General features: G+C 48.1%; 1 protein-coding gene across 2 annotated transcripts in view; it reads left to right on the plus strand.

The window, feature by feature from the left end:
- The first annotated feature begins 346 nt into the window (after window positions 1–346).
- KIF14 (kinesin family member 14) overlaps window positions 347–21,653 on the plus strand; it is a 43,729-nt gene continuing 22,422 nt past the window's right edge. Inside the window, exons 1-15 of one of the 2 annotated variants that reach the window (XM_070473817.1) lie at window positions 347–416; window positions 3,846–5,043; window positions 6,786–7,040; window positions 7,594–7,681; window positions 9,311–9,409; window positions 10,394–10,446; window positions 11,430–11,460; window positions 11,887–11,994; window positions 12,948–13,064; window positions 13,880–13,995; window positions 15,823–15,995; window positions 16,729–16,876; window positions 17,185–17,248; window positions 18,553–18,737; window positions 20,753–20,855. In XM_070473817.1, the coding sequence (XP_070329918.1) occupies window positions 3,959–5,043; window positions 6,786–7,040; window positions 7,594–7,681; window positions 9,311–9,409; window positions 10,394–10,446; window positions 11,430–11,460; window positions 11,887–11,994; window positions 12,948–13,064; window positions 13,880–13,995; window positions 15,823–15,995; window positions 16,729–16,876; window positions 17,185–17,248; window positions 18,553–18,737; window positions 20,753–20,855 (2,625 nt within the window). In that variant the 5' untranslated portion in view covers window positions 347–416; window positions 3,846–3,958. The remainder of the gene's footprint in view (window positions 417–3,845; window positions 5,044–6,785; window positions 7,041–7,593; window positions 7,682–9,310; window positions 9,410–10,393; window positions 10,447–11,429; window positions 11,461–11,886; window positions 11,995–12,947; window positions 13,065–13,879; window positions 13,996–15,822; window positions 15,996–16,728; window positions 16,877–17,184; window positions 17,249–18,552; window positions 18,738–20,752; window positions 20,856–21,653) is intronic. The other variant, XM_020907013.2, reaches the window with a different exon arrangement.

A 21,653-nucleotide genomic window follows, 5' to 3' on the forward strand; every position in this document is an offset into this window, starting at 1 on the left:
GCTATTATAAACAGTGCAAGCAGCTATTTCTGCACAGAGAAGCTCTGGGGCGACGTGGACGGACGGTGCTCACTTTGCTCCGGGGCAGGACAAGAGCCTCAACGTCCGGGTCCTCCGCCAAGTCCCCGAGCGCGCCCCCGCCGCTCGGAGTCCCAGCCTCCGCCTTCCCGAGCGCGCCCCCGCTCCCCAAGTGCGCCCGCGCCGCCCGCAGTCCGCGTCCGAGCTCCAAGACGGCTGCGCCCCCTCGGCGCGCGCGCAGCCCGGGAGGCGGGGCCGTTGTCTAGGAGATGCGCGCGCGTTTCCGGGAGGACGTGCGTGCGCGGTGCCCGGCAGCCAATCAGAGGGCGGGGCGCGCATTCAAACCGCGGGGCGGCGGCGGAGGCGTGAGCGGCGCTAGGAGGCCGGGAGCCTGCGAGGTGGGGGCTGCGGTCTTGGGGCGGCGCGTCGGTGCGGGAAGGGATGGGGTGGGTGGCCAGCTCGGGAGTCTGGGAGGGCCAGGGGTCCCCGGGGAGGGGAGGGCGGGGGGTCCCCGGGGAGGTGCGGGCCGGGGGTCCCCGGGGAGAGGAGGGCGAGGTCCCCGGGGACGGGTGCGAGGGTCCCCAAGGGGGAAGGGCCGGGGTTACCGGGGGAGGGGAGGGGAGGGCCGGAGGTCCCGGGGAGGGGAAGGCGGGGGGTCCCCGGGGAGGTGCGGGCTGGGGGTCCCCGGGGAGAGGAGGGCGAGGTCCCCGGGGACGGGTGCGAGGGTCCCCAAGGAGGGCGGGCCGGGGTTCTCCTGGGAGGGCCGCGCCCTCGCCGCCGCGGACCCCTCGGAGGGCGTCTTCGGGGCGCGTGGCCGCAGGGCGGCTGGATGGCCGCTGAGAACCCACCCCGGGGTCTGGGCACCCCTTCCCTCCAGTGTCCCGGGGCGCACCCCCCTCCCCTCCCCGAACCCAGAGCTGTCTTGCTCCTTGTAAATAGCAGCCGGTTTTCAGCTGCGGGTCAAGTCCTCAGTCTCTTCTTGATTCTGTATTTACTTCCGCATCAGGAAATCTTTAACTAAAAGATTGCCTGCTTTTAGTTGGAAGGTGATGGGAGATGCTTCGATCCTGGCGTGATTGTTAATGATTTAGAACTTGCACAGGTTACTTAAAAATGAACCTTTGTTGTTTTGTTCTTCCAGAGTCATGATCTCTGCGGTTGATTTTAAAAATACGAGGGTTAGTTGCTGTATTAGCAGGAAGAGTCTAGGTGGGAGCAGCAGAGAGCTGCCGCTCAGGGCGAGCTTCGAGTGAGGACCAGCCCCGAGGAGAGGGGCAACTTGTCCCAGATTGTGTGGGCTCAGGGAGACCAGCAGCCAGTCTCCTGAATGTTTTGTTTCATTGAAGAGTTATATATGTGCTATATTGTAGCCCGTTATGTGTGCGATAGTATTATGTCTAAAGAACAATGCATACTTTCGTTTAGAATACTTGGTTGGTAAAATGGTAACCATCATCAGAACCTTCAGGGAGTCCTCCTCCTAACATCAAAGACCACTGGCCATAGATCACCTTGACCAGTGGCATCTAATGGAAACGTTTCAAGTGTTGTGAGAATTTCCAGAGCGTGACAGACCTGAAGTGAGCAGATGCTCGCTTGGGAAAATGGCGCTGACTTGCTGACACACAGTCGCTACAAATGTTGTTTGTAAAACAATGCAGAAGGGGCAACGAAGTGAAGCCCCTAAGCCAGATGAGGCCTGCCTGTGTGGAGAAAAGGAGGGAATTCAATGACAGTCCATTGGAGGAGAGGGACAGCCTGGGTGGTGATGACCTCCTAGTGGCTCAGCTGCTAGTTTTCTCTGGCTGGGCCGTTGCTAGGTGAGGATGAAACCTTTCTTCCTCTTTTGCCCTGGGGTGTGAAGTAGGTTCTTCCTGTAGAGTCTGTGAAGAATAGCAAGGGATAAAACCTGAGGGCTCCTGTTCAGATACCCCCCACCCCCGCCCCTGCTCCGTTTTAAGTGAGGGTTCCTTTATTTGCCTTCACAATGAGATAGTTTGATCAGATGTCATTTTGCAAGTTAGAATCAGACATGCAAATTTAAAGACTTGTTTACATCAATATAACCAGTTGGATACAGCGTTGACGGGAAGCCAGACCTCTTAGCTGTCTCTGCTGTTCTCTTTTCTTCTAAATATGACTACTGGATAGATATTGTTGACACATATTTACTTACATTCCTGTCAACTTTGTTGTCTAACTGCTAGAGGGCAGGCTGAATACTTAACTGATCTTGCGTAAGTTCTCTCAACACAAGCAATTACTTTACAGTGCTTATATTTATTGTCTCTGGTATTTATTTGGGTATGATCTGCCTTGAGACACCTCTCAAACTCATCTCCCTGAGGCATTCTTGCATGCCATGTGCATTCAGCAGGTGCGGAAATGCTTCACTCCAGTCTTTAACTTTGGGGCTGGATTGTCTCTCAGTCCCCCCTTGCTGCTCCCCAAGCTGGGGGGCACTTAAAAAAAAAAATCTCTGCTGACATGTTCTCTTTTCTAGCATTTATCATTTTAACCATTTTAAAATGTGCATCCTTAAATATATGGTCATCACTGCCATCCACCCCATAACTCTTGTTATCGGGTCAATCTGAAATTCTACATCTATTAAAAACTCTCCGTTCTCCCTTCCCTAGCCACCACCATTATACTTTCTGCTGATGATTTTAACTACTGTAAGTACTTGATATAAGTGGTATCATATATTATTTGTCTTTTTGGGACTGGCTTATTTCACTTAATATAATGTCCTCAAGGTTCACCAATATTGTAGCATATTGCAGAATTTCTTTCCTTTTTAAGGCTGAATAATTTTCCATTGTATGAATATATCATGTTTTGGTAAGCCATTCATTGGTCAGTGGACATTCAAGTTGTGTCCCTATTTTATCTATTGTGAATAATGCTGCTGTGAACATGGGTATACAGATATCTCTTCATTTGAGACCCTACTCTCAATCCTTTTTGGTGTATACCCAGATGTGGAATTGCTAGATCCTATGCTAATTTGGTGGCACTAGTAAAGAACCTGCCTGCCAATGCAGGAGACATAAGCGAGGTGGGCTTGATCCCTGGGTCGGGAAGATCCCTTGGAAGACAGCATGGCAACCCACTCCAGTATTCTTGCCTGGACAACCCCACAGACAGTGGAGTCTGGTGGACTACAGTCCCTGGGGTCACAAAGAGTCAGACACAACTGAAGTGACTTAGTATATGCTAATTTTAATTTTTTGAGGCCATCCATACTGTTTTTCATAGTGGTTGTACCATTTTACATTCCCAGCAACAGTTTACAAGCATACCAATTTCTTCATGTCCTTGTCAATACTTGTTTTCTGCTTTTTTTTTTTTTGGCTAGTTTCCATCCTAATGGGTATGATGTGGTATCTCATCATAGTTTTGACTTGCTTTTCCCTAATGACCCACGATGTTGAGCATCATTTTATGTGCTTATTGACTATTCTTATATCTCCTTTAATGTGCTTTTTACATCTTTTTAAGTCACCTGGCACATTTGAACTGATACAGTCTTTATCTGTACGTTCCTTCTAGACTAAGGAAATGAAAATAGAGTTTTGTCTTTGAAATTCATAGTATCCACTAGAGGGCCTGGCACCTCATGGGATCTTAGCACATATTTGTTGAGCAATGACTGTGTGGTCTTTGAGGTCAGAGATTTGTCCCAAGCTGCTTGGGAAGGATATCTCAGTGGAGATCATGACCTAATGTATGCCCCTGAGAAGTCACTTTCCCATGGAAGGTCCTCATGTTTTTGAAGCCTGTTTGTAATCTGTGCAGTCTAAATTTTATTTATTTTATTTTAGCAGATAATTTTGGAAACTGTTGCATAAGAAATGGCCGGAAGTCAGATGAATGTCTAAAGAAGAGCTTAACATTTCTTCAGCAACATTCTTTTTAAGAATAACTTTCTGCCACCATGTCAGCTCCCACTGCACGCAGCGGAAATGACAGCGATCTCCTTGGCATCTCTTCCTCCACAAAGACGTCATCCCTGAGTGTCCTCCCCCAGGGCAGCAAGCTGAAGCTGCACTCGAAGTCGGACTTGTCAGTGTGTGCAAATGACGATCCGTTACTGCGATCTGCAAGTAAGACCAGAGACATCAACAGCACTTACGTTATTTCTGCCTCTAAGAAAACAGAAGACACGCCCCTCTCTCCTAACCCTGTGGGGAGGTTGACACTTCAGAGGAGAGCGACCAGGAGCAAGGAAGCCTCTTTGCTTGGTCGTGAGTCGGGAGACGCAGGTGCGAGAACGGCAGAAGCACGCCTTGCATTACAGCGTCGGGCTAAGACAGAGGGTGTGGAAAAGTGGAAAGGAACGCAGAATGTGGGCAGCAGGACAGAAAATAGTCGGCCTTCACCAGAAACTGGTATAAATGTAAAGACTGTAAACGGTGACAAAAACTTGCCTGTTGCACCTTCTGTACCTTTAACTCCAGACCCAAAAGACCTTGAAATGAAGGCTGATGGAAAATGCGCAGCGACGCGTTCTGCCCTCCGAGGGGCGGGTGAGAACGTCGCCCTTAAGTCCTTACGTGAGCGAGCGCCCACCGGTTCCCAGGGTCAGACTGAAGCTGTTCGCGCAGCGAGCTTGGTGATTAGGCCTACCGAGAGCAGGTTAGAGATCAAAGTGTCAGGAGCAGGGACCTCGCATCACAGGGGTGCTGAGAAGGAAGCCTCGAAACTTCCACGTAGATTTGAGAGCTTAGAGAAAAGGACGCCCTCGAAGTGTATTTCAGAGCCTAGGTCGACACCCAGGCGTGGCGTCCTGCAGCCTCGGGGCCCCGCTGCCTTGGTTCTGAGAAACAGGAGGCCCACCCTTCAGGTTAAACAGACGCCCCAGAGCTCTCTGCTCGCAAGTCAAAAGGAAAGGGAGCGTGAAAATACATTCCTTCTTAGGGAAGAAACGGCACTTCAGAAAACCTCTGCAGAAACATACCCCCTGAAAGTGGAGACCACCCAGGTGACGGTGGCCGTCAGAGTCAGGCCTTTCAGCAACCGGTACGTGACCCGCTTTTAATCCAAGGCCAACTGCTCAGCGTGTTGGTGCGTCTTCATGCCGGCCGGCGCTGCCTTTTTACATATGGAACTTCTCGGTTCAGTGGTAGTATGTGGATATTTTCAATGATTGGCTATAAAATAAAAAAATCGAAACTACCATATTTTGCAAATGTAAGTTTCTCCAGATATATGTTTTAAAAGTCTGAATGACTTTAGTCTCTAAGGCAGTCTGCTTTCAAATCTGTAATATATGGTGGTGTCTTCTCTACCTTTCCCTTAAAAAGAGCAACAGCCTGTCACTCGTTCCCCAAATAGGTCCTTCCAAAACCCTTTCCAGGGTGGTGGTCATCACCTTATCGTCTGTGACATGTCATGGTTGTGCACACACTGTTCTGTGAGGTTTGACTTTGATGGCAAAAAATCTCTCCCCACGAGTGCCTGTGGGTGAGAAAAAGATGGACCCGCCAGGTGCGACTGTAGCATCTGATTATTTTTAAATGCTTTGAGGACAACTGAGAAGACTTCACAGAGGCAGTAGGTTTTTTTAAGTCTGTTGTGGATCCAAGTGAGTTGGAGGAGGGTTTGGTGCCCCTGCGGCTTCCCAGGTGGCTTGGCAGTCAAGAATCCACCTGCAAACGCAGGACACGCAGGAGACACGGTTTCCACCCCGAGATCTGAAAGATTGCCTGGAGGGGGGCATGGCAACCCACTCCACATTCGTGCCTGGAGAATCCCACGGAGGGAGGAACCTGGCGGGCTACGGTGAAGAGTCCAGCATGACCGAAACAACATAGCATGCATGCGTAGTGACTGCAGTGTGGATAGACCCCTGGTTTGAACCTGAATGGCCAGCAGTTAAGGCAGATTCTGCAGGGCTGTGAGCCTTTTGGTGAAAATGTGGGGTTAGTGATAAGGGAAGAGAACTTGGGGAGAGCCTCAGGACTGCCCAGGGCAGAGAAGCAGCGGGACAGCCCACACGGGGCTTGGTCCTAGAGGGACAGAGTGTGGACCCCAGAGCAGCCTGTAGCAGGGCCACGGGGGGGGGGGGACGAGAAGGGTGGTTTCCACAGTGAATTCTCATCTAAGCAGAGTTGGGGGCAAAAAGAGAATTGTGTGTCCAGAGAAGGGTTCATTCTGTTTTTCTGCAGCTGTAGGGCAAAAAGATTTCCTCCTGAGTCTGAGATAGAAGCGGGGTGGATGTGAAGAGTCAGAGTTTTAAGGGAGATGATTCTAAGGAGGAAGGACCTTTGGAGTCACAGAAACGTACCTAGCATCCCAAAGACACTTCAATTCAAACTTGTATCTGAGTTTGTTGAAACTGTGCTTTTGTTTTTTGCCAGCTTTGTATAGATTCGTACCTTCAGAAATTCTTTATGATGTTTTTGAATACATTTCCAGGTTAGAACTACAGGTACAGGCAGATTTCAGGGGACAGGATGAGAAAAGGGAGAACTTAAGAGGAAAAGGAAGAAGATGGAAAATCCTGTACAAGTAGGGGAATTTTCTGGATAAGAAACCTGCAGTTCCGTTTTTCCTTTGAGCAGGGGCGCTGGAGCTGTGGAAATAGATTTTGGGAAGCCGCTATTATGATCTGTGCTGCTCTGCACGTTCCATAGAATCTAAAGCACCGTCTTGCCCTGGAGGAACGTGATACTTTAGTCTGAAGTCCTTATTATAGTCTGTGGAAATAATACTCAGAATAATTGCAATAACGATAGTTTTCTCTGCGCTTCTTTTGGAAGGGAGAAGAGAGAAGGGGCGCCTCAGGCGGTCCTCCTGGACGGGGAGGAAATCGCTGTGGAGCACCCCGGCACGCGACAGGTTTACAGCTTCGCGTATGACCTTTCCTTTTGGTCCGTGGACGCGCGCCACCCGCGCTTCGCGAGCCAGGCGGCCGTGTACCAGGCGCTGGCGGCCCCACTGCTGGGACAGGCCTTCCAAGGCTTCAACACCTGTCTATTCGCGTACGGCCAGACTGGCTCTGGAAAGTCATACACGTGAGTTGTGCTGTGAATCTGACCTTCCAGAAACATTCGTATCTTTTGTGAGAAGAACGTAGTTTGATAGAATATCTTTTTGAAACTGCACTGCTCTGGGCTAAGTCTAATCCATTTTACACTCCAGTTCTGCAGGTTGCTTAATCTCTGGGCTTCTGTTTATGCGTGAGATACTGTTTACCTTGTCAGTATCATTGACCCCGCCTTACTGTAAATTCTATCTCTTGTGTAAACTGAAGCTCAGAGAGGTTCTTTTGGAAGTTGTGTTGTGAGAATCACAAGCAAGTCATCTCATCAGTGGTCTGGCTCTACTACCTGCCCTGGGAGGAAATACCTGAATTTTAATAGTAGCTAACATTTATTGAGTTGTTACTATATTCCAGGCCCTGTGCTAGATGGCTCTGAATTAGATAGTTCTTAATTACCCCGCTTTATTTATTCTTTTTTTTACTTACCCCACTTTATAGAAGAGGAAATTTAGGTTTACTTTCCCTGCAAAGAATGTTAAAACGTAATTAGTTTTACTTCCCCCAACTCATAATGTATTTTCTAGGATGATGGGCTTTAATGAAGAACCAGGAATAATTCCAAGATTTTGTGAAGATCTTTTTGCTGAAATAGCCAAAAAACAAACCCAAGAGGTATGTTCTCATGGTCTCTGTAAGCCTTCTCATTCGAGTAGAAAACAGTCAAACCAAGTTAAAATCAGAGTCGTGGCTAAGGAAGAACTCAGCAGACGGCGTGCTTTCTGGCCCCTCTGCTCTGGGACGGTGGTGTGGGAGCGGGCTCCAGATGCGGGGCGGTTCCTCCTGGTGGGCAGAGGCGAGGGCGCTCTCCGCGGTCTTCTCCACTTCCTCGGCTCTATCACCTGTGCGGATGGAGGTGCGCAGTGACTCCGCCCGTCGTGCGTGTCTGCGGTCGGGGGGCGCACGCCCCTCTCTAAGAACAGCAGGGGTCAGGGTTATGACAGCAGCAACAGGAGGCTGGGGAGCGGCCTGCAGACTCAGCCCAGGGTCGAGGTCCCAGCCGCTCACGCCCTGCCCTGTCCTGGCACCGGGTGCCCATGCCCTCGCCCAGTCCTGCGTGCCGTCAGCTCTCTGCCAGGCAGCCTGCAAGACCAGTTCTTCCCACGTTTGCTTGATGAGAAGAGCCCCCCAGAATGTGTCAGGAGGCAGTCGTGTGCATGTATGTGTGTGTACTTGCTGAAAAGCTGATGGAGAGTCTGTTTGGTTTGGTTTGGCTGGTAGTCTGAGACTCTGTAATTTTCCTACGATTCTGGACATTTCCTGTAAATGGAGTATCCTGCAGCCCGAGGTTCATGAGGGTAAGCAGGTATCAGCTCTTCGTTCTTCCTGTGGTCCGTAGTATTCCATTGTATGTATACACTGTGTGTTCTTTATCCATTCATCTGTTGATGGATGCTTAGGCTGTTTTTATCTTTTAGCTATTGGGTTGGCCAAAAAGTTTATTTATACCATCTGATGGAAAACCCAAAGGAACTTTTTGGCCAACCCACTATCTAGTGCTGCCATGAATATTGGTGTACAATTTTTATTTGAGTAATTTTTATTTGAATTTATTTGTAAGTCTTTTGGGTAAATGTGAAATTGCTGGGTTATTTAATAAGTCTATGCTGAACGTTTTGAGGAACTGTCAGCCGTTTTCCGAGACACCGGGACCATTTTACATTCCCACCCGCAGCCCTGGAGGTTCCGATTCCAACTCTCACCAGCTTCGCTGTTTTCTGTTTCCTTGATTGCTGCCGTCCTTGTGGGTGTGAAGTGGCTTCTGACCGTGGCTCTGACCTGCTTTTCCCTCCTGATCTGTGGTGTTGGGCACCTTTTCTTGTGTCTGTTGACTGTGCATCTGCTCTGGAGAAATGCCTGTTTTTTAATTGGCTGTTTGTGTTCCTGTTGTCGAATTGTAAGAATTCCTTCTGTGGAGATATGTGCGTGTGTGCTGCCTGACAGGTCTCTCAGTCGTGTCCGACTCTTTGTGACCCCGTGGGCTGCAGCCCACCGGGCTCCTCGGTCTATGGGATTCTCCAGGCAAAAGGACTGGAGTGGGGTTGCTGTTTTCCCCTCCAGGGGCTCTTCCCCACCCAGGGATCAAACCCAGGTCTCTTGTCTCCTGCCTTGGCAGGCGGGTTCTTTACCACTGAGCCACCTGGGAAGCACTTCTGTGGGGATCATAGAGCCTTAAGACATCTGATGTGTAAGAAATCCAAGGACTTTCAGATAAACTGTTTGCTTTGCTTCTGTTTCTGCTAGGTCAGCTACCACCTTGAGATGAGCTTCTTTGAAGTCTACAATGAAAGGATTCATGACCTTCTTGTTTGTAACAGAGAAAATGGGCAGAGAAAGCAAACGGTAAGATTTAAAAACTTACTGTTTTTAATTTGTTTTTATTGATGCATAGAATGATATTAGTTCTCAGTTCTCAAGATGATACATGGCTTAATTACTGCAGTGCTCTTATATGATAGCACATGCTTCGATGTGCAGTCTAACTGCATTGCCACTTACTGAATAAACTGAACATTATTGTTAGTGGACATTAAATGAGTTATTAACTGTAACCTCATTTTACTTAAGCATTATGTCAGTATTAAAGATGAAATATTCCAAGATTTAGTTGGACCACACATGTCAAATATAAAATGCCTAAAAGTCTGTGAAGCCAAAAAAAGAGTAGCAGTTTAAAAAAAAAGCCTTGTTTTTGAAGAATATGTATTTCACTGGATTATTTAGCAAGCTGATAGAGATAAAGTTTTCTGTGAAATAGAAAGTTTCACAAGGCATAAACTTTTTAAAAACCTGCTATTATAATGAAAAGATTTTTAGTTTTGAAAAGAACCGTGGAGATTTGAGAAGCTACAATCTGAAGAGGTCACTTGCTCAAAGTCACTCAGTCTGCCTTTGGCAACATCTAGAGACTTAAGCAAAATTTAGCATTTCCTTCTAAGACTTCTATGTGTTTTAAAATTTCTGCTCATAAAGTGTAAAATGTATAATGTGAAACTGAAAAAGATGTTAACTGAAATTAATTGAATGTATTGTGGAAAGCCACTTAAAAGCACATGAACAGTAGCTACGGCAGGACTTGAGAATAATAAACCTGTAAGATATTTTAAACACACTGTCAGACACTGCGAATGGGACTAGTTCGTGATCCTGAGGCAGTTTCCTGGTGCCTTGCAGGTGTGTTTCTGTGAGAACCTTTATGTTTATTTCTGGGCAAAGTGGAGACAAGTTTTTTTACTGTAGACTCAAAATATAGAAGAAAAGATGATTAGAAGCCCATTTTATATAGAATATCTGTATTGTGCTAACACAGCTTATGTTTGCCCACAGCTGCGAGTGCGGGAGCACCCCGCCTCGGGCCCGTATGTCGAGGGCCTGTCCACGTGAGTGTGGCGTGTGGGCAGGGGGGCGGGGCCTGTCCACGTGAGTCTGGGCAGTGGGTGGGCGGGGCCTGCCCACATGAGTGCAGGCGGCGGGCGGGTGGGGCCTGTCCACGTGAGTGCGGTGGGCGGGCATGGAGTGTTGTATTCCTAAGCATCCCGCCCCGCCCCAGCTTGGAGGAGCTGCGTCACTGCTGTCTTCTGGCCTTAATGCGCTCCAGTTAGACGTCCCTTCTTTTTCCACAAGGAGAGTTAGCTGCTTCTCGTTGTGTTTCTCTCTCAGGGCGCCTGTGAAGCGTTCTCACAGAGGACTAATCACGCCGAGTGGGAGTTACCTGAGTTTTATCTGACTTCTCTCTTTCCCCCGCTTACCCACTAGGTTCAGCTTTCCTTCTTGAGCCGCTTGTTTTATCTGTCCCTTTAAGCCGAGCAGGGGAGAAGGCACGGAGTTGCATGCTTAGAGTTAGAACTATACTGACAGTCATTTGTTTGGCTTTCAACTCCAAATGCTTTTTTAAGGGAACAGAAGAGTGATGAGAAAAGATTTAACTCCATTTAGTAAATCTGGAATTGTGCTGAGACCCACGACAGCCAGAAACCCACACCCATGTGTACTTGTACATACACCTTTGCTGAACCACACCCTATGTGTGTATGTGGGTACCTCTGCCAACATAAGGGTTAAAGTTTATCTTTTGGTCTCATGTCTTAGACTTGGATATTCCAATGTTCAAATGCTAAGGTTCTTCATTATATTAAGAAAAATCATATTTTAAAACATTAGATAAAATTAAAGCATTGTATTTTATTTCCTACCTTTTAAAATGGAGAAAATGAAAGGCTCTGTCACAATCAATATAAAAATATCTATTCCATTGTGATATCCATGGAATAATTATGTAATTGACAGGTGGTGGTTTTATAAGAGCAGGGGTGTGATGAATCATCAGTAAAATGGATTTTGTCTTTTTGCTTTTTTAAAATAGGAATGTTGTCAGTTCTTATTCTGATATCCAGGTAAGGTTGATTGTATTTTGTCTTCTCTCCATTAGATAGAAAGATCAGAGTCATAAATACTCATGAGAATATTTCCCCTTACTTGCTGTTCTCATAAATAAAAGGTTAATCTTGTTAATTTATAATCAACTGATTTTGTTTGTGTAAACTTTAATGAACAGAATTGCTCTTCTAAACTAAAACCTTAAATTGATTATCATGTCAGTTTAGAGTTGTAGAAGTAACCTTTTCAAGGTATTATCTCCTGATTCAAGTTTCTGAAACAGAAAAAGAAAACAAACAACTGGAAAATGGTAATACAAATGAGTAGATAAATATGTATTGATAATTTTATTTTGCAAAGTGATTATTGGTGTGTGTATATGTGCTTGCTTCATACTCGGCCCCTGCCGGCACGTCTGACCTTCGGCCCGCCTCCCTCACCAGGCCTGGCTGCAGCTGGGGAGCAAGCAGAAGGCCACGGCCGCCACCGGCATGAACGACAAGAGCTCACGCTCTCACTCCGTGGTCACCCTGGTGATGACCCAGGCCAAGGTACCCTGTCCCTGAGGGCTTGCCTAGGAGAGATGCTCACTGTATTCAAGTTGCATGTTGTCCTTATTTCCTCCTTTAAATCAAAGGTAAAAGCATGGTCACATAAGTATGTAACATAATTGGGTTTTAGGACATACATGCAATGACTCGCATCATATCAATATATGGTAATATATTATCAATAATACATAATACTTGTATCTGAAAAAACATGTCAGAAAGTAAAGGATTTTAAATAATGCAGGGACTCCCTTGGTGGTCCAATGGATAAGACTGTGTTCCCAGTGCAGGGGACCGGGTTTGATTCCATATGTTGCAGCTAAGACCCAGCACACGGAAACTACTGAGCCTTCTTGCTCTAGAGCCTGTATGCTGCAACTTGGGAAGCCAATGAGCCACGGTGAAGACCCAGCACAGCCAAAATAAATTTAGCCATAGGTTGCACCACTCAGATAAACCCCCTCAACAGTTTAGGATATAATCTTTCACTTGTTTTACAACCACACATCATAAATTTACAAAATCTGTAGCAATTTCATGGCTTTAAAATTATTTGCAAAATACTGTTTTCCGTAGCTACATAGTATTCCTTTGACTATTACAAGTCCTCAGGTTTTTCTCAGATGTTGGACAGTTATGTTGCTTTTAAACATTTTGCTACTTCAATGCTGGGGTAAACAACACTTTTATAAATTAAGCTTCTTCTCTATTGTTGTTTCCTTAATGTAATTGAGTAGTTACAGGTCTCTGGCCCTTTGAAGTCACTGCTTTTATTTTGGAATAATCCAGTGCTGCTCAGTGTGTTCTGATGAGTTGTCATGGATTCACGGAGATACTTTCTTTATCCCTTGTGTTTGTGATCTTGCCTGACTCTCTGTTTTGCAGACTTCTTATGGTGATGGCAAGTCACGAAAGAACTTAGGATGTGTTATTTTAATGCCCCTTTTCTCCAGACAGAATTTGTGGAGGGGGAGGAGCTGGACCACAGGATTCGGAGCCGCATAAACCTCGTGGACCTGGCTGGCAGTGAGCGGTGTTCCGCAGCTGGGACCGTCGGGGAGCGGCTGAAGGTGACGCACCCCTCATGTTGGGGAGCTCAGGCCAGGGCTGTGTTTTTAGGAGATTACAAGCTCAGCATACTTAACCAAAAACACCCCTCTCTGAACCTGCACTTCATAGACTGTGGTCTGAGGCTCAAAAAGGGAACGATAGTTCTTGGTTATAATTGCTTTTCAGAGACAGTTAGTAGACTTTGAGTCCAAAGGGAGCGAGTCGATTCTGAAAGGAAGTATTTACTCAGTAATTTTCAGTTCAGTTCGGTAGCTCAGTCGTGTCCGACTCTTTGCGACGTCATTGACTGTAGCACTCCAGGCTTCCCTGTGCATCAGCAATTCCCGGAGTTTACTGAAACTCATGTCCATCGAGTCGGTGACGCCATCCAGCCATCTCATCCTCTGTCGTCCCCTTCTCCTCCTGCCTTCAGTCTTTCCCAGCATCAGGGTCTTCCAGTGATGAGTCAGTTCTTCACATCAGGTGGCCAAAGTGTTGGAGCTTCAGCTTCAACATCAGTCCTTCCAATGACTATTCAGGACTGATCTCCTTTAGGATTGACTGGTTGGATCTCCTTGCAGTCCAAGGGACTCTCGAGTCTTCTCCAACACCACAGTTCAAATGCATCAGCTTTCTTTATGGTCCAACTCTCACATCCATACATGACTACTGGAAAAGCCATTGCTTTGTTGGCAAAGTAATGTCTCTGCTTTTTAATACTCTGTTTAGGTTGGTCGTAGCTTTTTTTCCAAGGAGCAATTAGGGAAGAAATATATTTTGTGAGATAAATTTGTTTTGGAGCAGGTTTGATTAAAATGTTCGATCTTGTCCCCAGGAAGGCGTGAGCATTAACAAGTCGCTGCTGACCCTGGGCAAGGTCATCTCTGCACTGTCCGAGCAGGCTGGCGGGCGGAGCGTGTTCATTCCTTACCGCGAGTCTGTCCTCACATGGCAAGTAGCTCGTGAAGAGTAAAGAACTGAACAGAGACACTGAGTAGTGTGGGAAAGGGGCGTAGGCCGACCGCACGTGACTCTCCTGTGGACTTAAGAGCCAGGCTGCCTGGACTTGACCTTGATGGTGCTCCAGCCTGCTTCCTGTCTGAAGTAACGGGTGCATATCAAGACCTGTCTTCAGGGTTGTGTGTGTATGTGTGCTCAGTCGCTCAGTCATGTCTGACTCTTTGCAGTCCCATGGACTGTAGCCCGCCAGGCTCCTCTGTCCACGGGATTCTCCAGGCAAGAATACTGGAGTGGGTTGCCACTTCCTCCTGCAGGGGATCTTCCTGACCTGGGGATTGAACCCCCGTCTCCTGCGTTGGCCAGCAGGTTCTTTGCTGCTCAGTCACCTGGGATAGTGAGGGTGGATGACGGATGTAAAAACGCCCGGAGGCTTCCCAGGTAGTGCCGTGGTAAAGAGTCCACCTGCCGGTCAGGAGATACAGGAGACACGCAGGTTCGATCCCTGGATTGAGAAGATCCCTGGATAAGGAAATGGCAACCCATTCTAGTGTTCTTGCCGGAAAATCACATGGAATGAGGAACCTGGTGGGCTACAGTCCATTCATGGGATCGCAAAGAGTCAGACATGGCTGAGTAACTGAGCGCGCACACGTGCAGAAGCTCTTAGTACATGGTGTGTGCCGTGTCAGTGTCGGCCTCTGTTACTGTATTTACTATCGTTAGTGACTGATGTTTGAGCTTGTGTGCTGTCACCAGACACACTGCTGTGTGTGTAAAGTGAGGCTTGAGCACACTCTGGCTGGTTCCAAAAGTATTTTTTCATTAATGAGTGCGTATGTAACTTCAGATATGTTACATTCAGATTACATCTGGATAGATTTAATATTCAGTTCTGAGAAGGATGTATCTCTCCTTGACAGTAGTGTATCTTTATACTTTATTATATTGTAATCGCCACTTCAAAATCTGTCAGAGAACAGTCTGATTTTCTTTACTGCCTCTTGAAAATTAAGAATAACTTTTGAAAATTGAGACTGATTTCATTCTGCATTCGTAAAGATAGGCTTTTTAGTCGCATACTTTTTTTCCCTCTCAAGTAAGGCTTTTGCATATATTAGTAACAGAGAACAAAATTTGTGTTCATAAGGTTCATCCATCATTTTCTGCACTTCCAAGCAGGTGCTTTAAATCATCACGGTGGCTCCAGAAACCCAAAGACCAGACAACGGTCCCTCCCTGAAGTAGTTCCCAGTCTAGTGCGGGGAGAGGAATTTCACTAAAGATTGGATAGTTACCCACATTTTAAAATCTCTGTACAGACTATTGTTTCACAAAACAGTATACAAAGCGTGAGAGGAAATAAAGTGCTCAGAGACCTAAAAAGAGCTGCTGCTGCTGCTAAGTCGCTCAGTCGTGTCCGACTCTGTGTGACCCCATAGACGGCAGCCCACCAGGCTCCCCCGTCCCTGGGATTCTCCAGGCAAGAACACTGGAGTGGGTTGCCATTTCCTTCTCCAGTGCATGAAAGTGAAAAGTGAAAGTGAAGTCGCTCAGTCCTGTCCGACTCTTTGCGACCCCATGGACTGCAGCCCTACCAGGCTCCTCCATCCGTGGGATTTTCCAGGCAAGAGTAGTGGGGTGGGGTGCCATTGCTTCTCTGTAAAAAGAGCTGCAAGTACCAAAAACATTCTACATGTCTGAGTGAGGGGTGGAGCAGTGTATGACACTATCCTGTTAGCATGCTTCGTACTTTCCCGGTACCCGTCGTTATTCCGTCATTGCAGAATCGAAGTCCGACGGTGGCTGTTTTCCACCCAGGCTGCTGAAGGAGAGTCTGAGTGGAAACTCGAAAACCGCCATGATCGCCACGGTCAGCCCGGCGGGCAGCAGCGTGGAGGAGACGCTGAGCACGCTGAGGTACGCCGCGCAGGCCCGCAGCATCGTCACTGCTGCCAGGGTCAACGAGGACCTGAGCGCCAGGCTCATCCGAGGTGAGCGCCTCCTCAGACTTGAAGGTCGCTGGGCGAGAGTTTCGTCTCAAATACTCACTTGAGTCGTGAAAATAAGCGGTTCAAGAGAGTTGAGGGTTTTCCTCTCAGGCTGGCTGCAGCAGCTCCTCATCACCTTCCCACACTGACGGCAGACGAGACCACCATGGGGAGTGGGGAGCGGGGGCTGGGGGTGGGGCGGGGCCGGCGAGCTTCTGTGGGAGCAGCGGCCGCCCTGGCTCAGCTCTGCTCGGCCCGCCCAGCGCCAGCAGGCCGCGCTTCGCCTGCGTCCCTCCCGCAGCGGCTCGATGGTGCATGGAGCCCACGGGTGCCGGCTGGCTCCCGCTCAGTCTTTCTCCCTTTGCATCCCCTCTCTCTACCAGTGGGAGCATTTCCATTAGTCTTCTGAATTCCAGCTTAGAAAACCTTTGATCTCTGTCTCGAGTCTTTATGGGTACGGTGTGCCAGGGCAGGACTGTTTGTGTCGTCCCAGACGAGTGCCCGGGCCCTCTCAGAGGGGCCCTGCGTTGGACATTTCATGGCCATCCTGCTAAGAGGGAGGGATTCATTAACAGGGGAGCAGTTTTTCAGGTTAAGGCTAGGGAGGGGTTTGTAAGTAATTAAAGTAAAATTTCACTTAGTGGTTCTTAAGACTTCAAATAGAAGATCAGCCATTCATGTCTAGCGGACTGTATATCAAATGTTATTAATCAGGTCTCTTTTTACAAATGTTTAGAATTGAAAGCAGAAATTGAAAAGTTAAAAGCTGCCCAAAGAAGCAGTCAGAACATTGACCCTGAACGATACAGGCTCTGCCGCCAAGAAATCGTGTCCTTGAGAATGAAGCTGCATCAGCAGGAGAGAGAGATGGCGGACATGCAGAGGTGCGCGGGGCGCCGGGCGGGCCCCCGGGGCGGGCGTGGCTGCGGGCGGGTCGGGCTCTGTGTGTGCTGCCAGGGCTCCCACGGCTGGAGGGGGTGGTGGCGGGGGCTGGCGGGAAGGCTGAGGAGGCACCTGAGTCTGAGTTCACCCTCTCTTCCATGTGAGTGCAGCAGCTCATCCCCAGACCATGACGTTTGAAATGTTCCCAAGTGGTTTTCTAAGTTTTGTTGACTATCTCTTGAATCTTAATCATTTATATATATAGATATTTTTTTAACTCTTTTAAGCTCTTTTGTTTTTCTTTGAAAAGAATGTGGAAAGAAAAACTTGAGCAAGCTGAAAAAAGAAAACTTCAAGTAACAAAGGAGTTACAGGTATCATTTCAGCTCTCTAAACTGATTTGAAAATTTGCAAAGAAATATGCCAGTAAATATGCAGATGTAATCTCTCAAATGTTCATTGTGTACTGTACAGGGCAAAATGTTAGAGGGAATCCTTGTGAGGAGCTCTAAGAGCGGGATTGTGATGGCTTAGAGCCTTTGAGCTGGTTGGAAAGTTAAAATATAAACACACTCTCTAGTTGGCTTCATGTTGGTTCAACAAATATGGAATGTTTGTGCTGAGCCAGGCCTGGGGAGGCCGAGGTGAATCCAGAGCACGCGTGACGCAGAGGGAGGTTTACGGAAGTGTCGTGTGGTGGGAGGCGTTAAACCGCCTGGTAGGTGCACGACGGTGGACGCTGGCTGTATCGTGTGAGCCGCTCGAGTGCAGTGGGCGGAGGAGCTGGACACGGGAGGGAGTAGTTCTCTGATGAGGGCGGCCACTGGGAGGACGGGGACGGAGGGGGCAACTAAGCAAAGTCTCGTACAGTGAGCAGGAGCTTGTTGGCTACCAGAGTCAAACGTCTCAGCAGAGAAACACATGTTTAGAAGCACACAGGCGTGATGCGGCCTGACGCCCAGAGAGTTAGGGACAGATGCGTGGCTGCAGGGGCGGGTCAGACTGGAGAGAGGCACAGTCGGGCCCCGATGCAGTGAGGACCGGTGGGCGCAGCCGCGGCGGGTTTTAGGTGGACGGAGGGCCGAGCAGCCTGTGTCTGGACAGGTTCTCCTGGTGAGGCTGTGAGAGAGGGCTCAAGGGAGGGAAGACGAATGCGGAAAAGGGACCCGTCTCGGAGCTGTGGCTGGGGTTACGGGAGGAGGTGACGAGAGCTCGGGGCAGGCGGTGGGGGGCTGCGCGCAAGGGCCTGGAAGGAGGAGAGCTGACAGACTCAAGAGGGTTTTCCTGAGATGTGTGTAGACAGGGAACTGGGGAATGGTGCCTGAAAGGTGCGCCCTGCATCGTGGGATCAGGAGGTTATTGTCACAGTGAGGGGACCTGCTGTGGACGGCTGCGGGTGAGGACAGGTGCGTGGAGACGCCAGGTTGAGCCCTGAGTGGGCTGAAGGTGGTGAGGGACACAGGGTCAGCGTCACCCTGGGAGGCTTCTGAGAAGTATGCTGGTCACACTTATGGCATACGGTCACACATACACATACGAGCGGAGATGGTCTAAGAGACCATTAATTACCGAGTCACACATCCTGTGACTTTCACGTTTAACGCAGACCTTTCATTTTAGGTGGATTTAACAATTTCATGCTCCTGATCAAGGTTAACTTTTTTTTGACTTCCACTAGAAAGCAGGAATTACCTTTCAAATGGACAACCATCTGCCAAACCTGGTCAATCTCAATGAAGACCCTCAGCTGTCGGAGATCCTGTTATACATGATAAAAGAGGGGACGACCACTGTCGGAAAGAACAGACCGAGCTCCAGCCACGACATCCAGCTGTCGGGGGTGCTGATCGCCGATGACCACTGGTGCGTCCCTCCAGCTCCCTCCCACCTGCAGCTCCCTCCCCACGCATCTGCGTTCACGCTGAGGCCTGGTGTCACTCAGAGGGCATCTGTTAGCCAGGAAAGCAGGCAGCCTTTTGTGAGGACGGCAGGGCAGTGCTCTCCTGTGGGAAGTGATGAATGAGTAGTGTGGCTGTGTTTCTGGTTTATGCATGCGATGTGGCCAAGGGGTTATTTCTCGGGAGTTACAATCTTAGGCATGAAACTTCCATCCATCATTTATGGCAGGCTTTTTGGTTGGATGATGAGTTTAAACTTCTGTTCCTGTGAGTGGAGCGGTGTTCCCTGTGTTGTTGGGGTGATGGTTTATGTGAGCTGTTTTAGCTCCATGCTGTGTTTCCATGATTCATCCTTGTTGATGTGCTTGTTTTTTCCCAGCTGCAAAGTGTCGTGTGGCATGGACTTACCTGTCTGTTTTGTCGGTAGACATTTGTGGTTTCTCACTCCCACAGCACTGCTGTGAGTGCTTGTGACACGTCTCCTGGTACAAACGGGTAGCGCGTCCCTGGAGTAAGTGTCAACAGGTGAGACAGGGCCCTCGGGGCAGCCTGGCCCGTCTTTCTGCCCCGCGTGCTGTATGAGCGTGGCGACTTTGCACTTAGCATGTCATGGTAATTCCCCAGTTTGGGAAGCAGCCCTAAGTGTGTGTCTAGGAGGGGAGAGAGCAGCCTGCAGGATGTGTGCAAATTCACCTTCACGAGGTGATTTCAGATTGCTTTCCAGAATGATTGTCAGTTCTGCCGCAGTTGGCACTGAGAGTTCCTGTTGCCCTCAGATCCTTGCCAACACGTAGCGCAGTAGAGTGGACACAAACTGGCGTCTCGTTGGGCATTCGTTTGCATTTCCTTGACTAGTAATTTTCACATATTTTGGCCACTTTTGGTTGCTCTTTTGTAACTTGTTGATGTCTTTTGTCCATTTTTCAATTGTATTGTTTGTTTTTTCCTTCATAATTTGTAGCAGATCTTTCTGTGTTCTGGCTGGCAAGCTTTTGCAAGTTTCATGTGTTGTGAATAGCTCGTTTCTAGTGCGTGGCTCGTCTTTTCTCTCTCTCAGGGTGCCTTTCGATGGATCAAAGTTCCTAGTGTATCACACAAGTGAATCTTTTCCTTTATGGTTGTCAGTTTCTGTGTCTCGTTTAAAAAAATCCTTTTGGTACTGAGGTTATAGAGATAGTCTCCTAAATTATCTTTTAGATGTTTTGAAATTTTCTTTCACATTTAAGTCCTTAAGTAGTCTGGAATTTTTTGTTTGGTGTGAAGTAGAGATCTAAATTCATTTATTTTCCCTGTGAATAACCAATTCTTCCAGTCCCATATATTAAATAACATGTGGCTTTTTTTTTTTTTGATATGTGGTGTTATGCAAAATATTTCTAAAGATACAGAGTGAGTTTTCTCACTGATATCGCATGGTCTTAGTTATCTGAGCTCCATGGTGTCTTTGTACCTGGCGTGGTTTGGCTCCTTGATCTTCCGTTCCTCTTGGTCTTCTACTGTTTTCTGTAACAAATAAGTCCAGTATTATTTACTCTTGTGGCAAAGATACAGAACATGCCCCCAAAGAGTGAAGAGTCTAGTAGGGGGCTAGGAAGTCCCCCATTTGCCTGGCCCTTGGTTTTAGTACACGGGTCAGTGCTTATAAGTATTTTAATGTATTTTCCTTTAATGTTTGTGTATTCATTTTTCATTTTTTGGGGGAGAGGGGTTAGTATTTTTTTAAGTAGTTTTAATCGTAATACATACAATGAAAAATTTTCCCACCACTGCTGGATAGAATTGTTAGAGAAGCCAGGCTTTTTTCAGCAAAGCTTCAAAATCTAATTGAAGGAAAATAAGAGGATTCTTCTACGTTACTATTGTCATAAATTGATAGAAATCTTAGCACTGAAGGAACACCCCAAGGAGCATTATTTGTACTGCCTTTTCTTCCTTGTCAGTCCGTCCATCACGGTAACCATGGGCACCCTGTCTTCACAGCACCATCACCAATTCTGCTGGGACAGTGAGTATCGTCCCAGCTGGGGAAGCGAAGTCATACGTAAACGGAAAACTGATTTCGGAGCCCACGGTGTTACACCATGTAAGTTGGCTGCTGCTGAGATGCGGGTAACTGTTCCCCTTTGGGCATGGGATTCAGTTTGCTGAGCCTGGTCCTCTCCTCTGAGGTCAGAGCGAGGGGAAGGATTCTTGGGCTCTCGTGTTCTCTCTCCTGGCGTTTCACAGATCGCCTGGCCTTGTGCAGAGACCTGTGCCTGGGAGCTGCCCAGCGGCAGCACCGTTCCATGTCCCGGGCAGAGCTGGGCTTCGGTCAGAGCCCCGGCCCTGCCAGCTGCTGTTTGACCTTTGAGAAGTTACGAGGCTCGGGTGACCGTGTGTCACCCTCCCCAGGCACTTTAATGATGACGTTAGGGGAACAGGCATAAGTGTTCTGTTGCAGGCAAAGCAAGGCCTGTTGTCACCTGGTGTATGTAGCTCTCTCTCAGGGAGGGTCGAGAGAGGCTGCTGGAAGAATTAATTCGTGCCTGGTTCTTCATGCCATGTCTGCAGGCAGTGAGCTCAACCAGTGCTTAGCGCCGTGGCTGTTAACATCTGTGCTGTGTTATTGTCCTCATCCCTAGAACTGGGTTAATAATAGGCATGTAGGCAGCGTGTCTGCCCCAGTTCTTGGCATATGGACAGTGCGGTAGCTTATGGTGAATGATGTCGAGTTCGTGATCTCCGAAGATTTAGCTTCAGGAGCAGGGACCAGGCTTGATCGCTTAAGAGCTTTTGTGTAGCAGAGTTTTATTAAAGTGAAAAAGGAACAGAGGAGGCTTCTGACACAGACTCAGAAGGGGTGGAGAGTGCCCCCTGCTCGTGTTAGCAAGGGAGTCACATG

Source organism: Odocoileus virginianus, chromosome 11 (genome assembly GCF_023699985.2).
Source record: "Odocoileus virginianus isolate 20LAN1187 ecotype Illinois chromosome 11, Ovbor_1.2, whole genome shotgun sequence".
Lineage (NCBI taxonomy): Eukaryota > Metazoa > Chordata > Mammalia > Artiodactyla > Cervidae > Odocoileus > Odocoileus virginianus.